The following is an 18982-nucleotide window of genomic DNA, read 5'->3' as shown; positions in this document are numbered from 1 at the left end:
CTCTGGGAAGGGAGTGTGACTGTGGGATAGCAGGTATAGTAGGGAGAGATGGTGCCTATAGTAACAGTGGATAATAGTCTCTGGGAAGGGAGTGTGACTGTGGGATAGCAGGTATAGTAGGGAGAGATGGTGCCTATAGTAACAGTGGATAATAGTCTCTGGGTAGGGAGTGGGACTGTGGGATAGCAGGTATAGTAGGGAGAGATGGTGCCTATAGTAACAGTGGGATAATAGTCTCTGGGAAGGGAGTGTGACTGTGAGTATAGCAGGTATAGTAGGGAGAGATGGTGTCTATAGTAACAGTGGGGATAATAGTCTCTGGGAAGGGAGTGTGACTGTGGGATAGCAGGTATAGTAGGGAGAGATGGTGCCTATAGTAACAGTGGGATAATAGTCTCTGGGAAGGGAGTGTGACTGTGAGTATAGCAGGTATAGTAGGGAGAGATGGTGTCTATAGTAACAGTGGATAATAGTCTCTGGGAAGGGAGTGTGACTGTGGGATAGCAGGTATAGTAGGGAGAGATGGTGCCTATAGTAACAGTGGATAATAGTCTCTGGGAAGGGAGTGTGACTGTGGGATAGCAGGTATAGTAGGGAGAGATGGTGTCTATAGTAACAGTGGATAATAGTCTCTGGGAAGGGAGTGTGACTGTGGGATAGCAGGTATAGTAGGAAGAGATGGTGCCTATAGTAACAGTGGGATAATAGTCTCTGGGAAGGGAGTGTGACTGTGGGATAGCAGGTATAGTAGGGAGAGATGATGCCTATAGTAACAGTGGATAATAGTCTCTGGGAAGGGACTGGACTCATTAGTTAAAAGTATATTAAAGGCCACATTGTGACGTTGCTGCTGCTGAAGATCCAGGAGGGGAGAAGTCAGTTTGGAAACATAATGATGACAAACACTAAATGTATTTTCAGACAGGTGGCGAGTTTATTAGCAGAATTCCCACTAAGTGGATTAGATTCAGACTCATTATGGGAGTAAATCACTTATAACCCGCAGAGTGTGGAAGGTTCTTCCGCAGGAATATTTAATAAATGGCTGCCAGTTCTATAGAGAAAGACAGACAGACTGATCAGGCTGCAGTAGGGCCGTGTGACCAGAGGGATAACAATTGGGGTCCCCCGCCGGCTTAATACTGTTGAACCCAATTATTATTGATGGCCGATGTGACCTTACAGGTGACACCCCACTTACATTTTCACTGTTGACATCGGCCTCACTGGGACACCCGAAGAGTTCCCTCCGCAGGAGATTTCCATCGTATTCCAGAAATGTCAGGTAGAGGTTCCGGAAGAATTCCACGTGCTTGTTCTTTACTCGCAGTTTCTTAGGGGAGTTCCAGTGTATGATCTTTAGAGGGGGAGAGAGATCGGTTACCCCAAATCTGTCTGTATAACAGAACATTCTATCCCAGTGGCTGCACAGATCCTATCTGATCCCCATTGTAAGCAGCAGTCCTGCCCTGCTTTATGGCAGCTGAGATTCTAGCTATCTGTATAACAGAGCATTCTGTCCCAGTGGCTGCACAGATCCTATCTGATCCCCATTGTAAGCAGCAGTCCTGTCCTGCTTTATGGCAGCTGAGATTCTAGCTATCTGTATAACAGAACATTCTGTCCCAGTGGCTGCACAGATTCTATCTGATCCTCGTTGTAAGCAGCAGTCCTGTCCTGCTTTATGGCGCTGAGATTCTAGCTATCTGTATAACAGAACATTCTGTCCCAATGGCTGCACAGATCCTATCTGATCCCCACTGTAAGCAGCAGTCCTGTCCTGCTTTATGGCAGCTGAGATTCTAGCTATCTGTATAACAGAACATTCTGTCCCAGTGGCTGCACAGATCCTATCTGATCCCCATTGTAAGCAGCAGTCCTGTCCTGCTTTATGGCAGCTGAGATTCTAGCTATCTGTATAACAGAGCATTCTGTCCCAGTGGCTGCACAGATCCTATCTGATCCCCATTGTAAGCAGCAGTCCTGTCCTGCTTTATGGCAGCTGAGATTCTAGCTATCTGTTTTGTTCAGAGCAAAGTGAAAGAAATCCAAGCAATATGCACATTTCTGATAACTGAAATTCTTAATTAACTGTGAGAATAAAAGGGATATAATTAAGGGGGATATTAAGCTCATTAGAACACTGTGTGTTATACTTCCTGATTCCTCAAGGGGGCAGCAGAGCTCTGCCAAATAACTGTATAACAAATAAAAAAAATCCTCTTTTAAATCTACAGAAAATTCCTGTAACCTTCAAGTCTCCCTCATTTATTTGTAAGTCACTGTTATACTGAGCTGTCAGCCTAAAGCTGAAAGACTAAAATGAGACAGATTTGGGGTCTTTGAGAAAAAAAGAGAAAAAGCGTTAGATGAGTTTAACCCATTGAGGGCCTGCAGGCGGGCGGATTGTGGTTATTACTGAGGAGCTTAGGGGGATTATTAATTAGCGAGCGCTGGCTCATTTGAATATGGCAAATCCCTCGTATAATGAAAAAAGGAAGGAAAATAGATGAGTCACAATCCCCTGGGAGACGTGAGACGTGAGATGTGACATCACAGGGATTAAAGAGACGCCGGGGACAGTTTGAAATGGAGATAGTAGCCCTGGGGCTATAAGAAGCCGAGCAGTGATAGATACACTCACTGCCTTTATGCTTCTCTTTTCTCTCCATTTTTAGACACATGAGGAATATTTGTTATTGCAGTTTTTCCTACATGTGTTACAGGCTCAGTGTGCAGCAGTTTCAGCCGTGCAATGAACTCCATTGTTTCCTGTCCCTTTATCACAACTCCTGCAAGAAGCCACCCGGGTGTGAGTTATGGTGAAGATGTGACCAGCAATACGGAAATATTCCAAGCATTGCACTCATTAGCGAACCCCCCCCCCACTAAGGTTTTTACATAACAGAGGTACCCCCCTCTGCAAAGAAAATGGGGGGTCTGCATTATAATAGCACAATGGCTTTGATTGGTTAAGGCTGAATTCATGGTAGACAGTGGATAGTGACAGGGAGATGATGAACTTCAAGTCTTTACGAAATCTTTAGCACCGCTGGGAAATCACCAAAGAGACTTTGTGGAGACCCATTGTTAATGTAAAACTCCCTGATAAGTGACCCTCCAGCTACAGCTCTCAGATATTTGTTGTGTGAAGAACTGATGGACTGCAGGTTGGAAACAGTATCATGATGTGTTAATGCTTCAGTCCTTCCCTACGATCACTGACTTTTACTACTGTCTCCATCATGTCCTACCGTCTCCACTTTGTCCATCTTATCCTACTTTCCTCATGTTACCCTTCTGTCTCCATCATGCTCTGTCTCCACCTTGCCCTACGGTCTCCGTCCTGCCCTGCGGTCTCCGTTCTGCACTGTGGTCTCTGTCTTGCCCTACTTTCGCTGTTCTGCCCTACTGTCTCCATCTTGTCCTACCGTCTCCATCTTGCTCTACTGTCTCTGTCCTGTCCTACTGTCTCTGTCCTATCCTACTGTCTCCGTCCTGTCCTACTGTCTCCGTCAAATGTCTCCGTCTGGCCCTACAGTCAAAGTTTTCCCCTACCATCTTCATCCTGTCCTTCTGTCTCCGTTCTGCCCTACCGTCTCCATCCTGTTTTACTGTCTCCATCTTGTTCTACCTTCTCCATCCTGTCCTATCGTCTAAATCTTGTCCTACCGTCTCCATCTTGTCCTACCATCTCCATCTTGTCCTACCGTCTCCAACTTGCCCTACTTTCTCCATCTTGCCCTACTTTCTCCATCTTGTCCTACTGTCTCTATCTTGCCCTACTGTCTCCATCTGGACCTACTGAAGCTGTTTTGTCCTACTGTCTCCGTCTTGCCCTACTGTCACCGTCTTGCCCTACCATCTTGATCTTGCCCTACTATCTCCATCTTGTCCTACCGTCTTCAACTTGTCCTACTTTCTCCATCTTGTTCTACCATCTCGCCCTACTCTCTCCATCTTGTCCTACTGTCTCTATCTTGCCCTATTGTCTCCATCTTTCACTACTGTCTCCATCTGGACCTACTGACGCTGTTTTGTCCTACTGTCACCGTCTTGCCCTACCATCTTGATCTTGCCCTACTATCTCCATCTTGTCCTACTGTCTCCATCTTGTTCTACCATCTCCATCTTGCCCTACTGTCTCCATCTTAACCCTCTTTTTTTTAGCTAGTTCTACCAGGGTAGGTGTATGGTGTTCTGACAGCTCAAATGCAGCATGCAAGCCCAATATAACAGCTGCATGTAGACTAAAAATGAATTCTTTGATAAATGTACCCTTTAAATATTGTCAAAATAAGAATCCACTTTTCCTCCTATAAAAGAACTTCTGTTAAAAAAAACTACCCAGCCTGGTCGGAAGCATCGCCTGTGACATTAAGATTTAAACTTCTCTGTCACCTCCATTTATTTCCCTGCCAACTGTGGGTGGAGAATTCCGAGCCCTGCGACTGACAGCCCGGGCCTTCCAGGTTAATAGGTAATAATAGTCCTGTCGCGGCGTTTGGGAGGGACTCCATTTTTCTTTACTTCTGAAGGGCGTCAAGGTTGGTGGCGGCAAAACAATTAGCAGACAACTGAACTGGCCCTGATGGTGTTTTATAAATATATTAAAGCTCAACCGACACAACAGGTTCTTCTACACGACCCGAGACCCCTCATTGTACAACAGAAACAAAAATCATTTGTGACCATTAGGGGGAGCCATTTATTTTCTATCCCTTTCCTTCAAGTAAGAGCAGGTGCTCGACTGCAAGTTGTATTGGTTTATTCCTTTTTATTCTGTGGTTCTGACTCTTGAAGTCCAGTCCAAGTCACTTCTTCTCTAGCTCTGTTACTCAGCTGGCTTGAGCAATGTGCTTGTTCAAGAGTCAGAACCAATAGTGCAGAGAATATAAACATCAGAGAACTAGTTTGCCTTCAAACTCCACATTTCAGGGAGGGAGGACATTATTCTAATGCCAGGCTGGACCTGCAGCTGTTGAGAGTCAATGTTTCTTAAATCCATCTGTGCTCCCTGCGGGGGGAATTGGCGCCGGGGCATTAGAAGCGGCAGAGGACAGTGACATCATTATTATGTGTTTCCTACAAGCACCGACATAATAACCATCTTGCAGCCGGGGCCCCAAATGAATAACAGGGGGAGCGATCCACTCAAGCACATAATTGCATATAAAGGAGAATTGCCCAAAGTCATTTCATTGGTGATTTTTCTGTTCTGCAACTAGAAGCCCCTCGGGGTTCTGCAATGTCAATGCTGGAGGCAGAAACAGATGAGTGATTTGTACCCTGGGTACCCCTGGAACTATAGCAGGGTGACTGTTACCCCAATATTTCTATATATCTGTAACCTTGTTATGAGCTAAGGGGGCCCAGCCTAAAGGTCAGTTAGGGGGAGATTTGGGGTGAGTGCTTATTTGTGTCCTGGGTACCCCTGGAACTATAGCAGGGTGACTGTTACCCCAATGTTTCTATAATAGGGGGAGATTTGGGGTGAGTGCTTATTTGTACCCTGGGTACCCCTGGAACTATAGCAGGATGACTGTTACCCCGATGTTTCTATATAAACTGTAACCTTGTTATGAGCTAAGGGGGCCCAGTCTGAAGGTCAGTTAGGAGGAGATTTGGGGTGAGTGCTTATTTGTACCCTGGGTACCCCTGGAACTATAGCAGGGTGACTGTTACCCCAATGTTTCTATATATCTTTAACCTTGTTATAAGCTAAGGGGCCCAGCTTGAAGGCCAGTTAGGGGGAGATTTGATGTGAGTGATAATTTCTGCACTGGGTACCCCTGGAACTATAGCAGGGTGACTCCCCAATGTTTCTATATATGTGTAACCTTGTTATGAGCTAAGGGGGCCTAGTCTGAAGGTCAGTTAGGGGGAGATTTGGGGTGAGTGATTATTTGTGCCCTGGGTACCCCTGGAACTATAGCAGGGGGACTGTTACCCCAATGTTTCTATATATCTGTAACCTTGTTATGAGCTAAGGGGACCCAGTCTAAAGGTCAGTTAGGGGGAGATTTGGGGTGAGTGATTATTTGTACCCTGGGTACCCCTGGAACTATAGCAGGGTGACTGTTACCCCAATGTTTCTATATATCTGTAACCTTTTTATGAGCTAAGGGGGCCCAGTCTGAAGGCCAGTTAGGGGGAGATTTGGGGTGAGTGCTTATTTGTACCCTGGGTACCCCTGGAACTATAGCAGGGTGACACCCCAATGTTTCTATATATATCTATAACCTTGTTATGAGCTAAGGGGGCCCAGTCTGAAGGTCAGTTAGGGGGAGATTTGGGGTGAGTGCTTATTTGTGCCCTGGGTACCCCTGGAACTATAGCTGGGTGACTGTTGACACAATGTTTCTACAGATTGCTGCTCACTGCTACTTCCCAAACCCAATTTCAGATTCATGAACAAAAGGTTTTTGCTTGAAGTAAACTGAAATTCACTTGTGCATAATGAGCCGCTGTCTGATGGATCCACTGAATAAACAGATCAATATGGCTCCATAGGAATCCGGCGCTTCTGCACTACCTTGCTAAGATTTGCCTGTGATAATCCTGTATGCCAGGCATGCTGCAAAAATACAGAATAAAAAAGGCTGGTAGGGAAGGGGACAATGCGATGAAAGCAATTGGTGGCTTCATTTATCTTCAGACAGGAAGATACTGGGCACAGATATAGAGGGACATGCATTGACTCAACTACCTTTCTGAATGACATTCAACCAAATGCAAAGTTTGCACAAACTGATAAATAGGTGCCTTTGTCTTGTCCAGGCTTGAGTACGGGAGAGATAACACACGTTATAATTGGGTCAGAACTCCGGGAAGGAGCCATTCGACAATTGTGACTTTCTCTTCTCATTATCAGCCATAAAATATAGATGTAAATGGCACGACGGCCTAAAATATTTCAGAATCCCATTTCTGGTCCTTTGCTGGATGGAGGTTTTCAGGAGGCCTTAATTAGCACTTTGGTAACAGATTTATTCTTAGGGCAAAGAGATGCAGATAAAACATAGGTTGGGGATGAACCAGCAGAGGGAAGGAATAAAATCTAACGCAGGCCAATATCGTCTGCTTTTGTGGCACCTCCTAAATCAGCAGGGTAGGTGCCAAATTGATGGCTTCTCAACTGATATCTGAACAGGGTTTGGTATATCAATGGGGAACATGGTGCAATTATAACTCAAAGGGACTCCATACTTGGAGGTGTGGGCCTTAAAAAAGTCTTCAGCCACCCATGGTCAACTGCACCTGTAAGCCCCCACCAACTGCTCATGTGAAGCGAAGGAACATAAGTGAATTTATGTTGAGGAACTTGCTCATGATCATCAGAGCATGAAGCTTTATACTAACGCTTTCCAATCAATAGACAATACCCCAGACACTATAGTTCAGTTACAGCTGCCCCCTGGATATACTCCAAAGTGGAACTAATCAGCTTGAGCTCCATCGTTAACTGCATCAACTTGACGGCCAAAAAGAGAAGGGCTTTCCTAAATCTGATCTCCAAAAGCTATGAGGGTCTTCTCCAGGTACTAAAAGATCCTACACTTCCTGGTCATTATGTTGATAAAAAGGGAATCTGGTGCCACAAGTTAAATAAAAAGCACAGGGAATTTTAAATTATGACCTGGCCTGCAAGAGTATCAAAGGATGTCCTGGTGGACCCAGACCTTAGTAGCTGGTCTCCAAATTTGGAGACCAGATACTAGGTCTCCAAATGCTGGTCTGGTCTCCAACTGTTGTGAGGGTCTTCATCATGTACGATAAAAAACCCTACACTTCCTGGTCATTAGGTTAATAGGGAATTTTAAATTATGACTTGGCCTCAGTATCAAAGGATGTTCTGGTAGACCAGACCCTAGTAAGGAAAACTCCTAATTATCAGTTTCTTATTTCCACCATAAGCCTACTGTACATAACCTCTAAACCATTTGGCATTGTCTTCATCAAATTGTTGTGAAAATGGTCCCTGGATGTCAAGAGGGGGAGGAACAAGGGGCAGCAGAGGTATGTGCCTTGGGTGCAACTCGGAGACCCAATGGGGGGGTGATCTGCAGGAAGTGGTCATCGGGAAGGTGCAGGGGGGGATTAAGGGTCAGGCTGTCTGGGTTGAGTCCCAGGGGGTCGGTGGCATAGTTAAAAGTCATTCATCAGATTTCACACTTTCCCTTCAAAGCCCTTAAAAACCGGCAGATTAATTCAATTTAAGGCGCACCTCATGATGAAAGCGCAGCTAAACTGGTAACTGATGTCATTGTTTTACATAATTAGCCGATACAGTGATAACTCTGATAATTAGATGGCTTGATCGTTTTTGGGATAGCGATGACAAGATCTAAAGTAGAGCGCGGGGCTAATTAGTGTTCCGCGGGTGCGACACTGCGATATATCATCCGACTGAGAGAGATGTTAATGCATCACTCCCAATTAACATCTGCTTTCCTCCAATAAACCAGCAGCATTTTGTAACAGGAGCACAGTTCTGTAAGGCAGGGCACAGCTAAAGGGCAAGTTAGAACTGCATTTATATACGGCCGAGGATTATTTCTTTCTTCAAGTAACTCCAATGACATTTTGCCAAAGGAAAGCAAATGTATTTTTACGAAGCTTTCCAATATACACATTCATACCGCATCTCCACATGCTTTAAAGGTCTTTTGGTAATGAAATTTAAAAAATAATGCACTGCTGGTTCTGACTTATGAAACAGTGCAGCCCGATGGTGTCTTGGCTGGCAGTAGTTAGAACCAACCAACAACCGGTGCCATTTTGGAGTCAGGAAGGAATTTTTACCCCCTCTGAGGCAAATTGGAGAGTCTTCAGATGGGGGTTTGACCCTTCCTCTGGATCAACTGGCAGTAAGACAGGTTATATATAGACTTAAAGGTTGGACTTGATGGACGTGTGTCTTTTTTCAACCTAACTTACTATGTAGTTACCTATAGGCCAAGTTCAGCTCCTATTATGATTCAATTCTTGGTCTGTGGGTCAAATGATTGGATCATCCCAATTTGGCCTAGCGTGTTGGTGGCCTAATTCAATAGATTGACTGTATACCCATGAAGAGAAGCGTCCCACAGGATGGTACCTTAAGATCGGAGACATCCCTGTAGCATTGTTCTGAGCGAGTGTGATCAGACAGTTGCACATTCCAGAAACAGGGGAGCTGGTGCACCAGGAACGGGTTCTGCTTGATGACGGCATTGAAGATGTCCTGGGGGAGAGAGTTACAGTTCAGCTTACGGAATCCTGAAGACTAGGAGAACATTGGATAAATCAGCCTACGGCTGTCAGAACGAGACATACTCAGTATGATCCCCCCCCCCCGCCTACAACCTGCTCATTACAGAACTCGGCTCAGGTGAGTTAAATGGCATAATGTTCTGCATGACCGGGCCTGGAATCATCTCTCGGAGATTGTCACACGGAATCACAAGGTAATGGGCAAACATGACAGGGACCGCTCTCCTCTCGCTACGTTAACTGGGTGATTCCTGCTCAGCTATTCATACAAAAAGCCTCCAGTCTCACAGCGCAGATACTTTGTGGCAACAGCCAAGTGATATTATGGGGCCCGGGAGGTGTGAAGAGCTTTGGAGAGAGTTAGCCACCTGGGTAGATGTGCAAGGTCACCCCCTGACTAGTGATGAGCGAATCGGTCCCGGAAAATTTGCAAAACTGCTAAGAAATTTGTAAAACGGCAAAAAATTCGCAAAACGCATTGAAGTTAATTGGCGTTTTTATGCACAACAATTTTTCTTGCACCGAATGCATTAAAGTCAATGCCCGTGTTTTTATGGGCGTCGTTTTTTTCTCTGCAGATTTTTCTATGGCAAATTGTTGCCGCAAATTCATGGCTGGTGAATGAATTTACTCATCACTACCCCTGAATCATGTTGGGTGCACTTTCTTAGGTAAGACAGGTCAACCGCATGACAACCAGTGTTTTATCTAGTAGAAAATATAGCAAGAGAGAACAAAACCCACGGCAGCCAATCAGCAGTGAACTTCCACTGGTCCAATGGAGTCTTTCTAGCGTAAGCAATAATTTTATTGGCTCTTGCTTCTACATAGCCCCCTACCACTGAGGTTGTCACCATGGATGGTCAAAGAGTGGAAAGCTAGCCATATTCATGACACCTGTCCAACATAATCCTCAACGTAATCATGCCTGATGAGTACCTGATCAGCCAGTGATGTAGAGAGCATGCTCATTAGCTCTCGCTCAGCAGTGAGGCGCCACATCTGTTCCCATTTCATCTTCCTCAACTTGTCCAGGAGCAGCAAGATCACCCCTGCAGAAAGAAAACAGGAAGAACGGCCATTAGAGCCAGGTCCAACTGGTCAACATCATCTACATTCATGCTTACAATCAAGGGGCTGGGGGCAGCCTTGAATCCTATTGGTGGTAAGGCCAGGTCAGCGTATGGGGCCCCATGATTTCTGAAGGCAGTGGCACAGGAAACATCTGACCCATTTCCTCTTCCAGCCAAAACCCATTGACAGCTATGGTATATCCAACCTGTGGTTCTTCAGGTTCCAGCATTCCATGACGCCCAAATGTAGGGCAAGGTATTAACCTGAGTGGAGCATATTGGAACAACCCAAGAGAACATTTGAATAACCTGAAGACACACAGTGCCATCAGATTTAATTTGGCCTTGCACATATTTGAGACTACAGATGCCCCCCAACAGTCAGAGCATGAACAAGTGATTAGTCCTTCATGTTAAATATGCCAGCAGCCAATCAAAATAATCCTATAAACTACTGGCCCAAACCCACCCATCTACTTTATGCCTCACCTAATTGCTCCTAACCAGTGTAGACACTTGGTACTGTATCAAATGACCTCATTGAACCAGCTATGACATCACCCTAAAGCTTATGGCTGCTAATGGGTCCAATTATCTTCTTACATAGAGAACATTCTTATACAATAAATAAATCCTGGGATAAAGTCAAGAGCAGCCTGTGTAATACGCAGAAAATGGCCCTGATTTTGGTGGGAGCGCCGGACAAGCAGATGCCAAAAGGAATGTTGCCTACCACTATATGGGTGGGGGTTATGGCCTAAAGGGGACATGTGTTTGGGCATAACTGGGTGTTGCCAGGTCTAATTGTAAGACCTATGTTGACTTAGAGTTTGAGAGGTATGTACTGCCCAACTTCTGTTTGCCCGTTGGGGTCTACTTCCAAGACCAAACTGGTGAAAAATTGCAAGGTTTTTGACGAAATTATTAGCTTTGATCATTTCACCTGTTTCCTATGTGAAAGTATAAAAGGTTATTTGGTGTCTACTTCCTAGACCAAGCTCAGACTGGTGGAAAATTGCAAGATTTCTGACGAAATTATAAATTATGAGTTTCGGTCATTTCACCTATTGACTATGCAAGTCTAAAAAGTTGAGAATTTTCCCTCTGAAACTCTTATTTTACATCATTTCACTTATTTACTCGCCAACATTTTGCAATGCTCAAATACTGTATGATCATTTTGCCCATTGACAAAGAATATTTTTCTCATCTTGTTATCCATCCACAATTTTTTTTTTGCCAAGTGAATTTTTTTCTAGCCAGGTGGATTTTATTGCAATGTATTGAATTTTCAAATGTATGAATTATATTAAAGATTATGTTATAATTATTGACACATTGAATATTAATTTGTTGAGTTACTGATTTTTTAGGCTGCTCTTTTAACCTCAAACTCTTCTTCCACCAGGCATAATCCCACATCAATACAATTTTTTTTTTAAAAAAAAAAAAAAATCATTAAGAACACAAGGGTCCACCAAAGTTTATACTGGTACCCCTTTGTGTACAAAGGACATTTCTTGGATATAACAACACAGAAAATAGATTAAGATTCTGAAAATGGGGTTTCCAAATGTTACTAAATTTATTACATTCTTATTAACGGGTTATTATAAGGAATTAACTTCAAGATGTTATATCTTCCAGCTAAGAGCTTTCAGTGATACCTTCTGGCATATGGTACATCTACTAAAGAAAAACAAGATGTGACACGGAAGCTAAAATTCTTCCGCCTACACAGAAGCGCTTGGGAAATAGGACTGTCAATCAGCTTAGAGGTTCTGAAGGACCCGCAATGAATGCTGATCATTCTCTAAGGAGACATTCCTTGGCAGGGGTAACCTATACTTTATCTATATCCATGAAGGTATCTAGGCATCAAGGAAAGCAACAACACTCTTCTTAGCAGTATTATTCTTTCTGGCTGAATTCAGTAGATGGTACTGAAATGGCCCAGCACAGTTGTTTAAATGATACCAATTACCTGACTTGTTTGGAGAGACAGAACCAGGAATCAGAAGCCTTTGGAGAAGTTTCTTGGCATTGGTTCTGAGTCTTCAGAGCAGTACCTTGGCACAATGAAAAGCTTTCATGAAAGTTTCTTGGAATAAATGGCCAGCTTTCAGAGAGGTACTAGCATTAGTTGCAAACTGTCAAGTTAGACAGGCACATTGGTCCTCACCAAAAGGGATTTTGAAACCCGCTTTGAAACCTGGTCATTCCCTAGTCAGATATTGTCCCATAGACAAGCAAAAAAGCTGTCTGGAGGTCAAGCTGGCAGTTAATGTTGGCCTGTGTAAGGCCAGCTTTGTAAGCTTTCTGAGAGGTACCTTGGTTGGCATAAAAAACATGTTTTCAGACAGGTTCATTGTCCGAAACAAGCTTCTAGAAAGGTGCCCTGACATGAGATGATTTAAGAGGTACCATTATATAAGTTACAAACAGTCTACCTGGCATGAGTTATGACACGTTACAAGCTTTCATAGAGATACCTTGGCATAAGCTACAAACTTTTGAGAGGTACTTTAGCATATTGTATCTCTTTTCAGAGACGTCCATTACCTTGGCATGACTTACAGTCTTTCAAAAGGTAGGCTGGCAAGTGTTACAAGCTTTTGGAAAGGTTCCTTGGTGTGAGTGACAAGCTTTCAGAGAGCTACCTTGGCATGAGTTACAAGCCTTTCAAAAGGTAACTTGGCATGAGCTACAGACTTTTGGAAAGGTACCTTGACATGATTAAGAGGATTTCATTGAAGGTTTCTTGGCATGGGTTAAAAGCTTAGGGAAAGATACATTGGCTTTGTATGATTTACAAGCTTTCCGGGAGGTACTTTTACATTAATCACTTTTCGGAGAAGATGTACTTGTGTGAATACCAAGTTCTCCATAGCATAAAGTCCCTGTTTGTTATGAAGTTCCTTGGCATGTGTTCCCAACTTCTGGAGATGTTCCTTGGCATGACATACAAGCTTGAAAGTAGGTTCTTGGGCCTAATGTACAAGCCTAGTCAGAGTCTTCTAGGCATGAGTTCCAGGCTTTTATGGAGGTTCCTTATAATGAGTTCCAGTCTTGTATAGTGGTTCCGTGGCATTATACGTATTTAAGATTGCAAATAGATTATTGGGTTGACTTACAAGCCTACAGAGAGTTTTCTTGGTATGAGTTCAAGGCTTTTGGGAGGCTCATGAGTTGCAAGCTTTGTAGAGAGATTCCTTGGCATGATATAAGTTTGCTTAGGGGTCTTTTGGGTTTGCCTACAAGCCTAATGAGAATTTTCTTTGGATAGGTCTCAGGCTTGCAAGAAGTCCCTTGGCATGAGTTCCAAGTTTTTGTAAGCGTTCCTATATTGGCTTGACTTACAAGCTTAGAGGGAGCTTTCTTGATACGAGTTATAGGCTTGTGTGAGGTTCCTTGGCATGACATACAAGTTTGCAAATAGGTTTTGGGTTTTGAGAGAGGTGAGCTTTCAGAAAGCTCCATCCAAACATACAGAGTGTCTGGAAAAGTCTTATATTTTCTAAGAGGTCCAGGATTACAAAGAGGTAGGTGATAGCCAGAGAGGGATAGAAAAGAGGTTCAAATAAAGAGCTGCTCAATTAAAGCAAAGAGCATTGTGCCAGTGGGTGCCCGTAACTGGGATTCCAGAGTTTTCCACTCCTCATATGCTGTAACACTAATCTTTTACTTCTACTTCTTCTACTTGTAGGACACGGTGCACAAGACCCATTAACCAATTTCCAGAGGAAGGCTTATTTGGTTGAGGGTTACACAGCCTGAATTCTCATTACTTTTAGGTAATTTCATATCTCATCCCCAGGCATCATGTAAGAAAGTCAGTGCACGCCATGAAACACTTCCCTTGATGCACGTTGCATAAAAGCTTTTTTTTTTGCCCATAACTACCTTTAACACACCTAAAATCCACTGACTGTTTTTGATTTTTTTTGCTATAATCTACCTACATTTGTTGCTATATATCAACAAGGACTTTAATCTCGAAATTGAAGAACTCAGATATTAAATAATTCTGGTCCAAATCACTTCCAAAGCAAAGCATCCTACCGCCAATTATCCTTTACTGCTGACTGGAAGCCCACAATCCATTATCATAAACTATTAATTATCCGATGGTTTCTTTTTTCATCAGACCTGCAATTCACTATCATTAAGTCGTCCAATTTATCTCAGTTCAAAGGGGGATTTAAAATATATATGGTAAGCAAGGAATATTGGCTGCAGACAGAGGATTTCATGCAATATTAAAGAAGTAGAAAGGGGGCAGGAGAGGCCCAGTCCATTGATGCTCTTGGATAGCAAGAAAGAGAATAGAGGATCCTAAACATAATCTGACTTTGCTTTATATTGTGCCCTACTGGAAGAGAACCTATGGAATGATCCTGAGCTAACATTTAAGTCAGGACTGAGAATAGAAAAACATTCAAAAATACCTAAAAGTTCTTCTTTTCTGTGCCCTGACAACAGAGGAACTTGAGTTTTATTATGGAATGTAGATGTATAAATGTATTAATTCCTCCCAGACCAATGGGAAGCCTAAACATGGGCGGAGGGGTAAACTGGACCCCCCCTGAGTTGGGCTTGGAACATTACGAGAACAACAAGCCTTAAGTCCAGTTACGGTAAGATCTAGGGAGGATGATTATTTGTTCAACTAAATAAATCGGATACCCGGTTGAAGGTAAATTAGGGTTAGATATTCTTGGGACCACGGTTGAACGACATTTTCCTATACAAACCCTGGAAACATCTCCGATATGCTGACCTCCACCACCTCCGTCTCCTTGGCCGACTCATTCTCCATACTTCTCCAAGATTGCTATGTCTTGGAAGGTTAAAGGTCCTTGCAAACATTACATTGACTAAAGAATAAACAGTTATAACAAGATGACTATGAAGATTTTCATTCATCCAGGTCATGGTATATCTAGTACAGGTAAATCTAAAACAACTGGACTTGCTGAGTAATCTTTGAAAAGGTTTTATTACTAGTGATGGGCGAATTTGCGCCGTTTCGCTTCGCCGAAAAATTCGCGAATTTCGCGCGAAATTCGCGAAACGGCGAAAAATTCGCGAAACGGCGCCGGCGTCTCGTTTTTGACGCCGGCGCCCGTTTTTGACGCCGGCGCCCGTTTTTTTCGGAAAAATTTTTTTGACGCCGGCGAATTTTTTCCGCGAATTTTCGCGGGCGTTTCGCGAATTTATTCGCCTGCCGCGAATCGCGCAAATTCGCCGCGAATTTGCGCCTGGCAAATAAATTCGCCCATCACTATTTATTACTTATCCGAGCAGCTTCTTCAGAGTAGTGAAACATCATCAAAGATTACTCAGCATGTCCAATTGTTTTAGATTTACCTATACTAGATAAAGTCATAACAAGAAGAACTGGAATGCAATATTTTTGGGGGGGGGGGGAGAAGAGGTCTGCTCAAGCCTCACTAGAATTCAAAGGCTGGCCTCATACTCTAGTTTGAAAAGCAATGATCTAAGGGCTGTGCAATGTGCCAAAATGCTTATACTCACTCCCAACACCATTAATACTCTTTGTCCTATCTATATCTGGTTTATTAAAGCACCTGCATGTCCATGTATGATGTGAAGCCTGAAGATGTCCATGCTTGAACACCTGCCTGTATGTTTTCACAACATGAACCATATAAATAACGCACATAAAACTGGCCAAGCCCCATTGATACATTCTAGTAGAGGACATGGGCATGTTATCTTCTAGTTGCTTGTTAAAGATCTTTAACTTAGGCATCATTGCACTTCATGTAAGAAGGTCCATCACATCACATTTTTAGGCAGGTCTGTCAGTTAATAGTCTCTTTTTACTATAGATATAGATTCCCTTTACAAAAGTCAGTACACTGTATCCAAGCAATGGATTAGAAGCCGTCTGTAAAAGACTCAAGGCCTGGGGTTCATGTACTATAGGATCATGGACAACTTGGTTTTTCCTCTGGTCCTTTAACCCAACAAAATTAACTTCAGTTCCTCTGCCCGTGTAGAACAATACAGACAAGGAACACAAGGAGAAGAAGACTAGGAAAGGCCTGGTAGATGCATGTAGTGCCCTTTATATTCTTTTCCTGTGGCAGTTGAAAGAGTATGGAACATATTTGTTTTATTGGACACAGGAAAGGAACATGATTGGCACGGTCAGTGAATCTCACTAGTTGTTATTGCATGGTGACTGCCGACACATATGCAGCTCTGGGGAGAGATGCCACCGTTTGTCACCGTCCATATTGTCTCCTCTGTCACATTCCTCCTGTCACTTCAAGCCTAAATATCAAAGGAACCACCTGCAGGAGGTGTCGCACATTGTTAGGCAGAGCGAATGCCTAAAATTATTTTAATTTATAGTATAGCCAGAAGGTAACAAGTGAGACACAGTTTGGAACCAGCTGTTCCGACGTGTGGGGGAGCGAATTGGAGGGGGGAATGGGTGAGCTGGGGATATTCAAGTAGTAGTGAACAGACACTAAAATAAAAATATTAATCAGAGTTGACAGGACTCCTGGAAAGGCCTGCTAAATATAGAATTCTATTAAACTTGGGGGCTGAAAACCCCCCAGCACACATCAGGTTGAGATCAACTAATTTTAATTCCAGCACTAAAAATACTTACAATCTGATGTTCCATAACATTCCCGTCAGTACCTGTCCCAGTGAGCTTACAATCTAAGGTCCCTGTCAGATTCCCATCAGTCCCTGCCTCAGTGAGCTTACAATATAAGGTCCCTATCACATTCCACATTCCCATATATAAGGTCCCTGTCACATTCCCATCTCTCTTTCCCAGTGAGCTAACAATCTAAGGTCCCTGTCACATTCCCATTAGTCCCTGCCTCAGTGAGCTTACAATATAAGGTCCCTATCACATTCCCATCAGTCCCTGCCCCAGTGAGCTTACAATCTAAGGTCCCTGTCACATTCCCATCAGTCCCTGCCCCAGTGAGCTTACAATCTAAGGTCCCTGTCACATTCCCATTAGTCCCTGCCTCAGTGAGCTTACAATATAAGGTCCCTATCACATTCCCATCAGTCCCAGCCCCAGTGAGATTACAATCTAAGGTCCCTATCACATTTTCATCAGTCCCTGTTCCAATGAGCTTACAATCTAAGGTCTCCCTTATATTGACTCTTCTCTGGTGGGTGCAGAGCAGCAAATAGTCAACCTGGTTGGAATTAAACCAAGGACCCCAGAGGTGCAAAGTAATAATTCTAAATACTGCTCCGCTATGTTGCTCATAGGATACTGAACTGATACTTTGAATTGTGCATGCTTCTCCTTATCTGCTAAGAGAAAATAGGTCTGTGTTGAACCACACTGACCCTTTGCTCATATACCAAACAATCATGTTATTTTCTTTGATTAAGGTCAGTGGTAAAAAAGAGTTACTGCCATGCCAGATTAATGCCGACAATAAGTCCCAGCTGGTGAGCAGAACAGATGGTCAGCATTTTTAGCCAAGTTTTAACTACAATGCACCGGAGGCTGCGCGTTTCTCCTCGCACGCAAGCCGCAGTAAGAAAAAATGGCATGCAATTCCCTGTATCGATCCCCTGAATCTGGAACCATTCTGCAACATATATTGGTCAATGGCCTTTATTTACGCCCATGTTGCATCTCTTAAAATCAGTGTCACAAGACTTCTGACTGTAGTCGACCAATTGTACAATATTTATCACCAGTGACGTCATAAAGGAAATGTCAATTCTTCTTAAAAGTTTATAACACTGTAAAAAAAAGCGAACATGAAACAGTGCCTCCTGGTGTTTATTTCAGCTAATTGGACCCTTGTGTAGTCCTGCTTGAAACTCACCAGAGAAACATCACATGACTCTTTTCTGCTCACTAACTTAATTTTCTACCAGCCGTTTTCAATATGCCCAAGTAAACAGCAGATGGCAGTGAAAAAAACTGCCAATATTTTAAAAAAAGATATAAATTAATCTAAAGAGCAGCACTCATTTCTTTCAAGGTTTTTACATTTCCTTTAAGCAGACCTGGGGCAATAAAAATTCATTGGACGGTCTCCAGTTGGCCAAAAGAAAGAGGATTGCACACTCGACTATGAAAAAGGATCAAAATTAATTTACTGTACAAAAAAATGACATGGGTTTTATCTTATCATGTCAATTTCTGTACAATAAATTTTGATCCTTTTTCCTCTTGTTTTTGTTATTTTCTTTGGAGACCTCTGTTGGACTTGCACCTCATAATTTCCTTTTTTTTGGGTGTGCACCTTCCAAACCTATGGTCTCCTCAAAATCCCTTCATCCTTAAGAAGATATGATTGTGCCAACAATTCTCCTTCTTCTCTGACACAAAGGTCAAGCTCATGTTCAAGATGCCCCATTATCAAAGGCTGAGATGCTAATTTTATTCCATCTAGATGGGAAACAAAAGCTTTTCTCCAGCTTTTTTTATTTTTCATATTTTCTCTTGCCCTCTTATCTGCCTTTTTCCACTATTTGAGATCTCAAACCTTTAATTCATTCCACCTGCTTGAGAATGCTCTAATTGCTTTACCATAAAATTATAACCCTTACCCTAACCCTAAACCTAATCCTCAAACCCTAACCCTCAAACCCTAACCCTCAAACCCTAACCCTCAAACCCTAACCCT

At 43.1% G+C, this 18982-nt stretch overlaps 1 protein-coding gene across 3 annotated transcripts in view; it reads right to left on the bottom strand.

Moving 5' to 3' along the window:
- LOC108704366 (LARGE xylosyl- and glucuronyltransferase 1) overlaps positions 1-18982 on the bottom strand; it is a 217024-nt gene that overhangs the window by 9907 nt on the left and 188135 nt on the right. For all 3 annotated transcript variants that reach the window (XM_041585904.1, XM_018240869.2, XM_041585905.1), the window contains exons 8-10: positions 10195-10307; positions 9101-9226; positions 1202-1357 (exon numbers count right to left, since the gene is read on the bottom strand). In XM_041585904.1, coding sequence (XP_041441838.1) covers positions 1202-1357; positions 9101-9226; positions 10195-10307 — 395 coding nt within the window. The remainder of the gene's footprint in view (positions 1-1201; positions 1358-9100; positions 9227-10194; positions 10308-18982) is intronic.

This window comes from Xenopus laevis, chromosome 3L, assembly GCF_017654675.1.
Source record: "Xenopus laevis strain J_2021 chromosome 3L, Xenopus_laevis_v10.1, whole genome shotgun sequence".
Taxonomy (NCBI): domain Eukaryota; kingdom Metazoa; phylum Chordata; class Amphibia; order Anura; family Pipidae; genus Xenopus; species Xenopus laevis.
The sequence above is the reverse complement of the archived record's forward strand: the minus strand, read 5'-3'. Positions and strand labels throughout refer to the sequence as shown.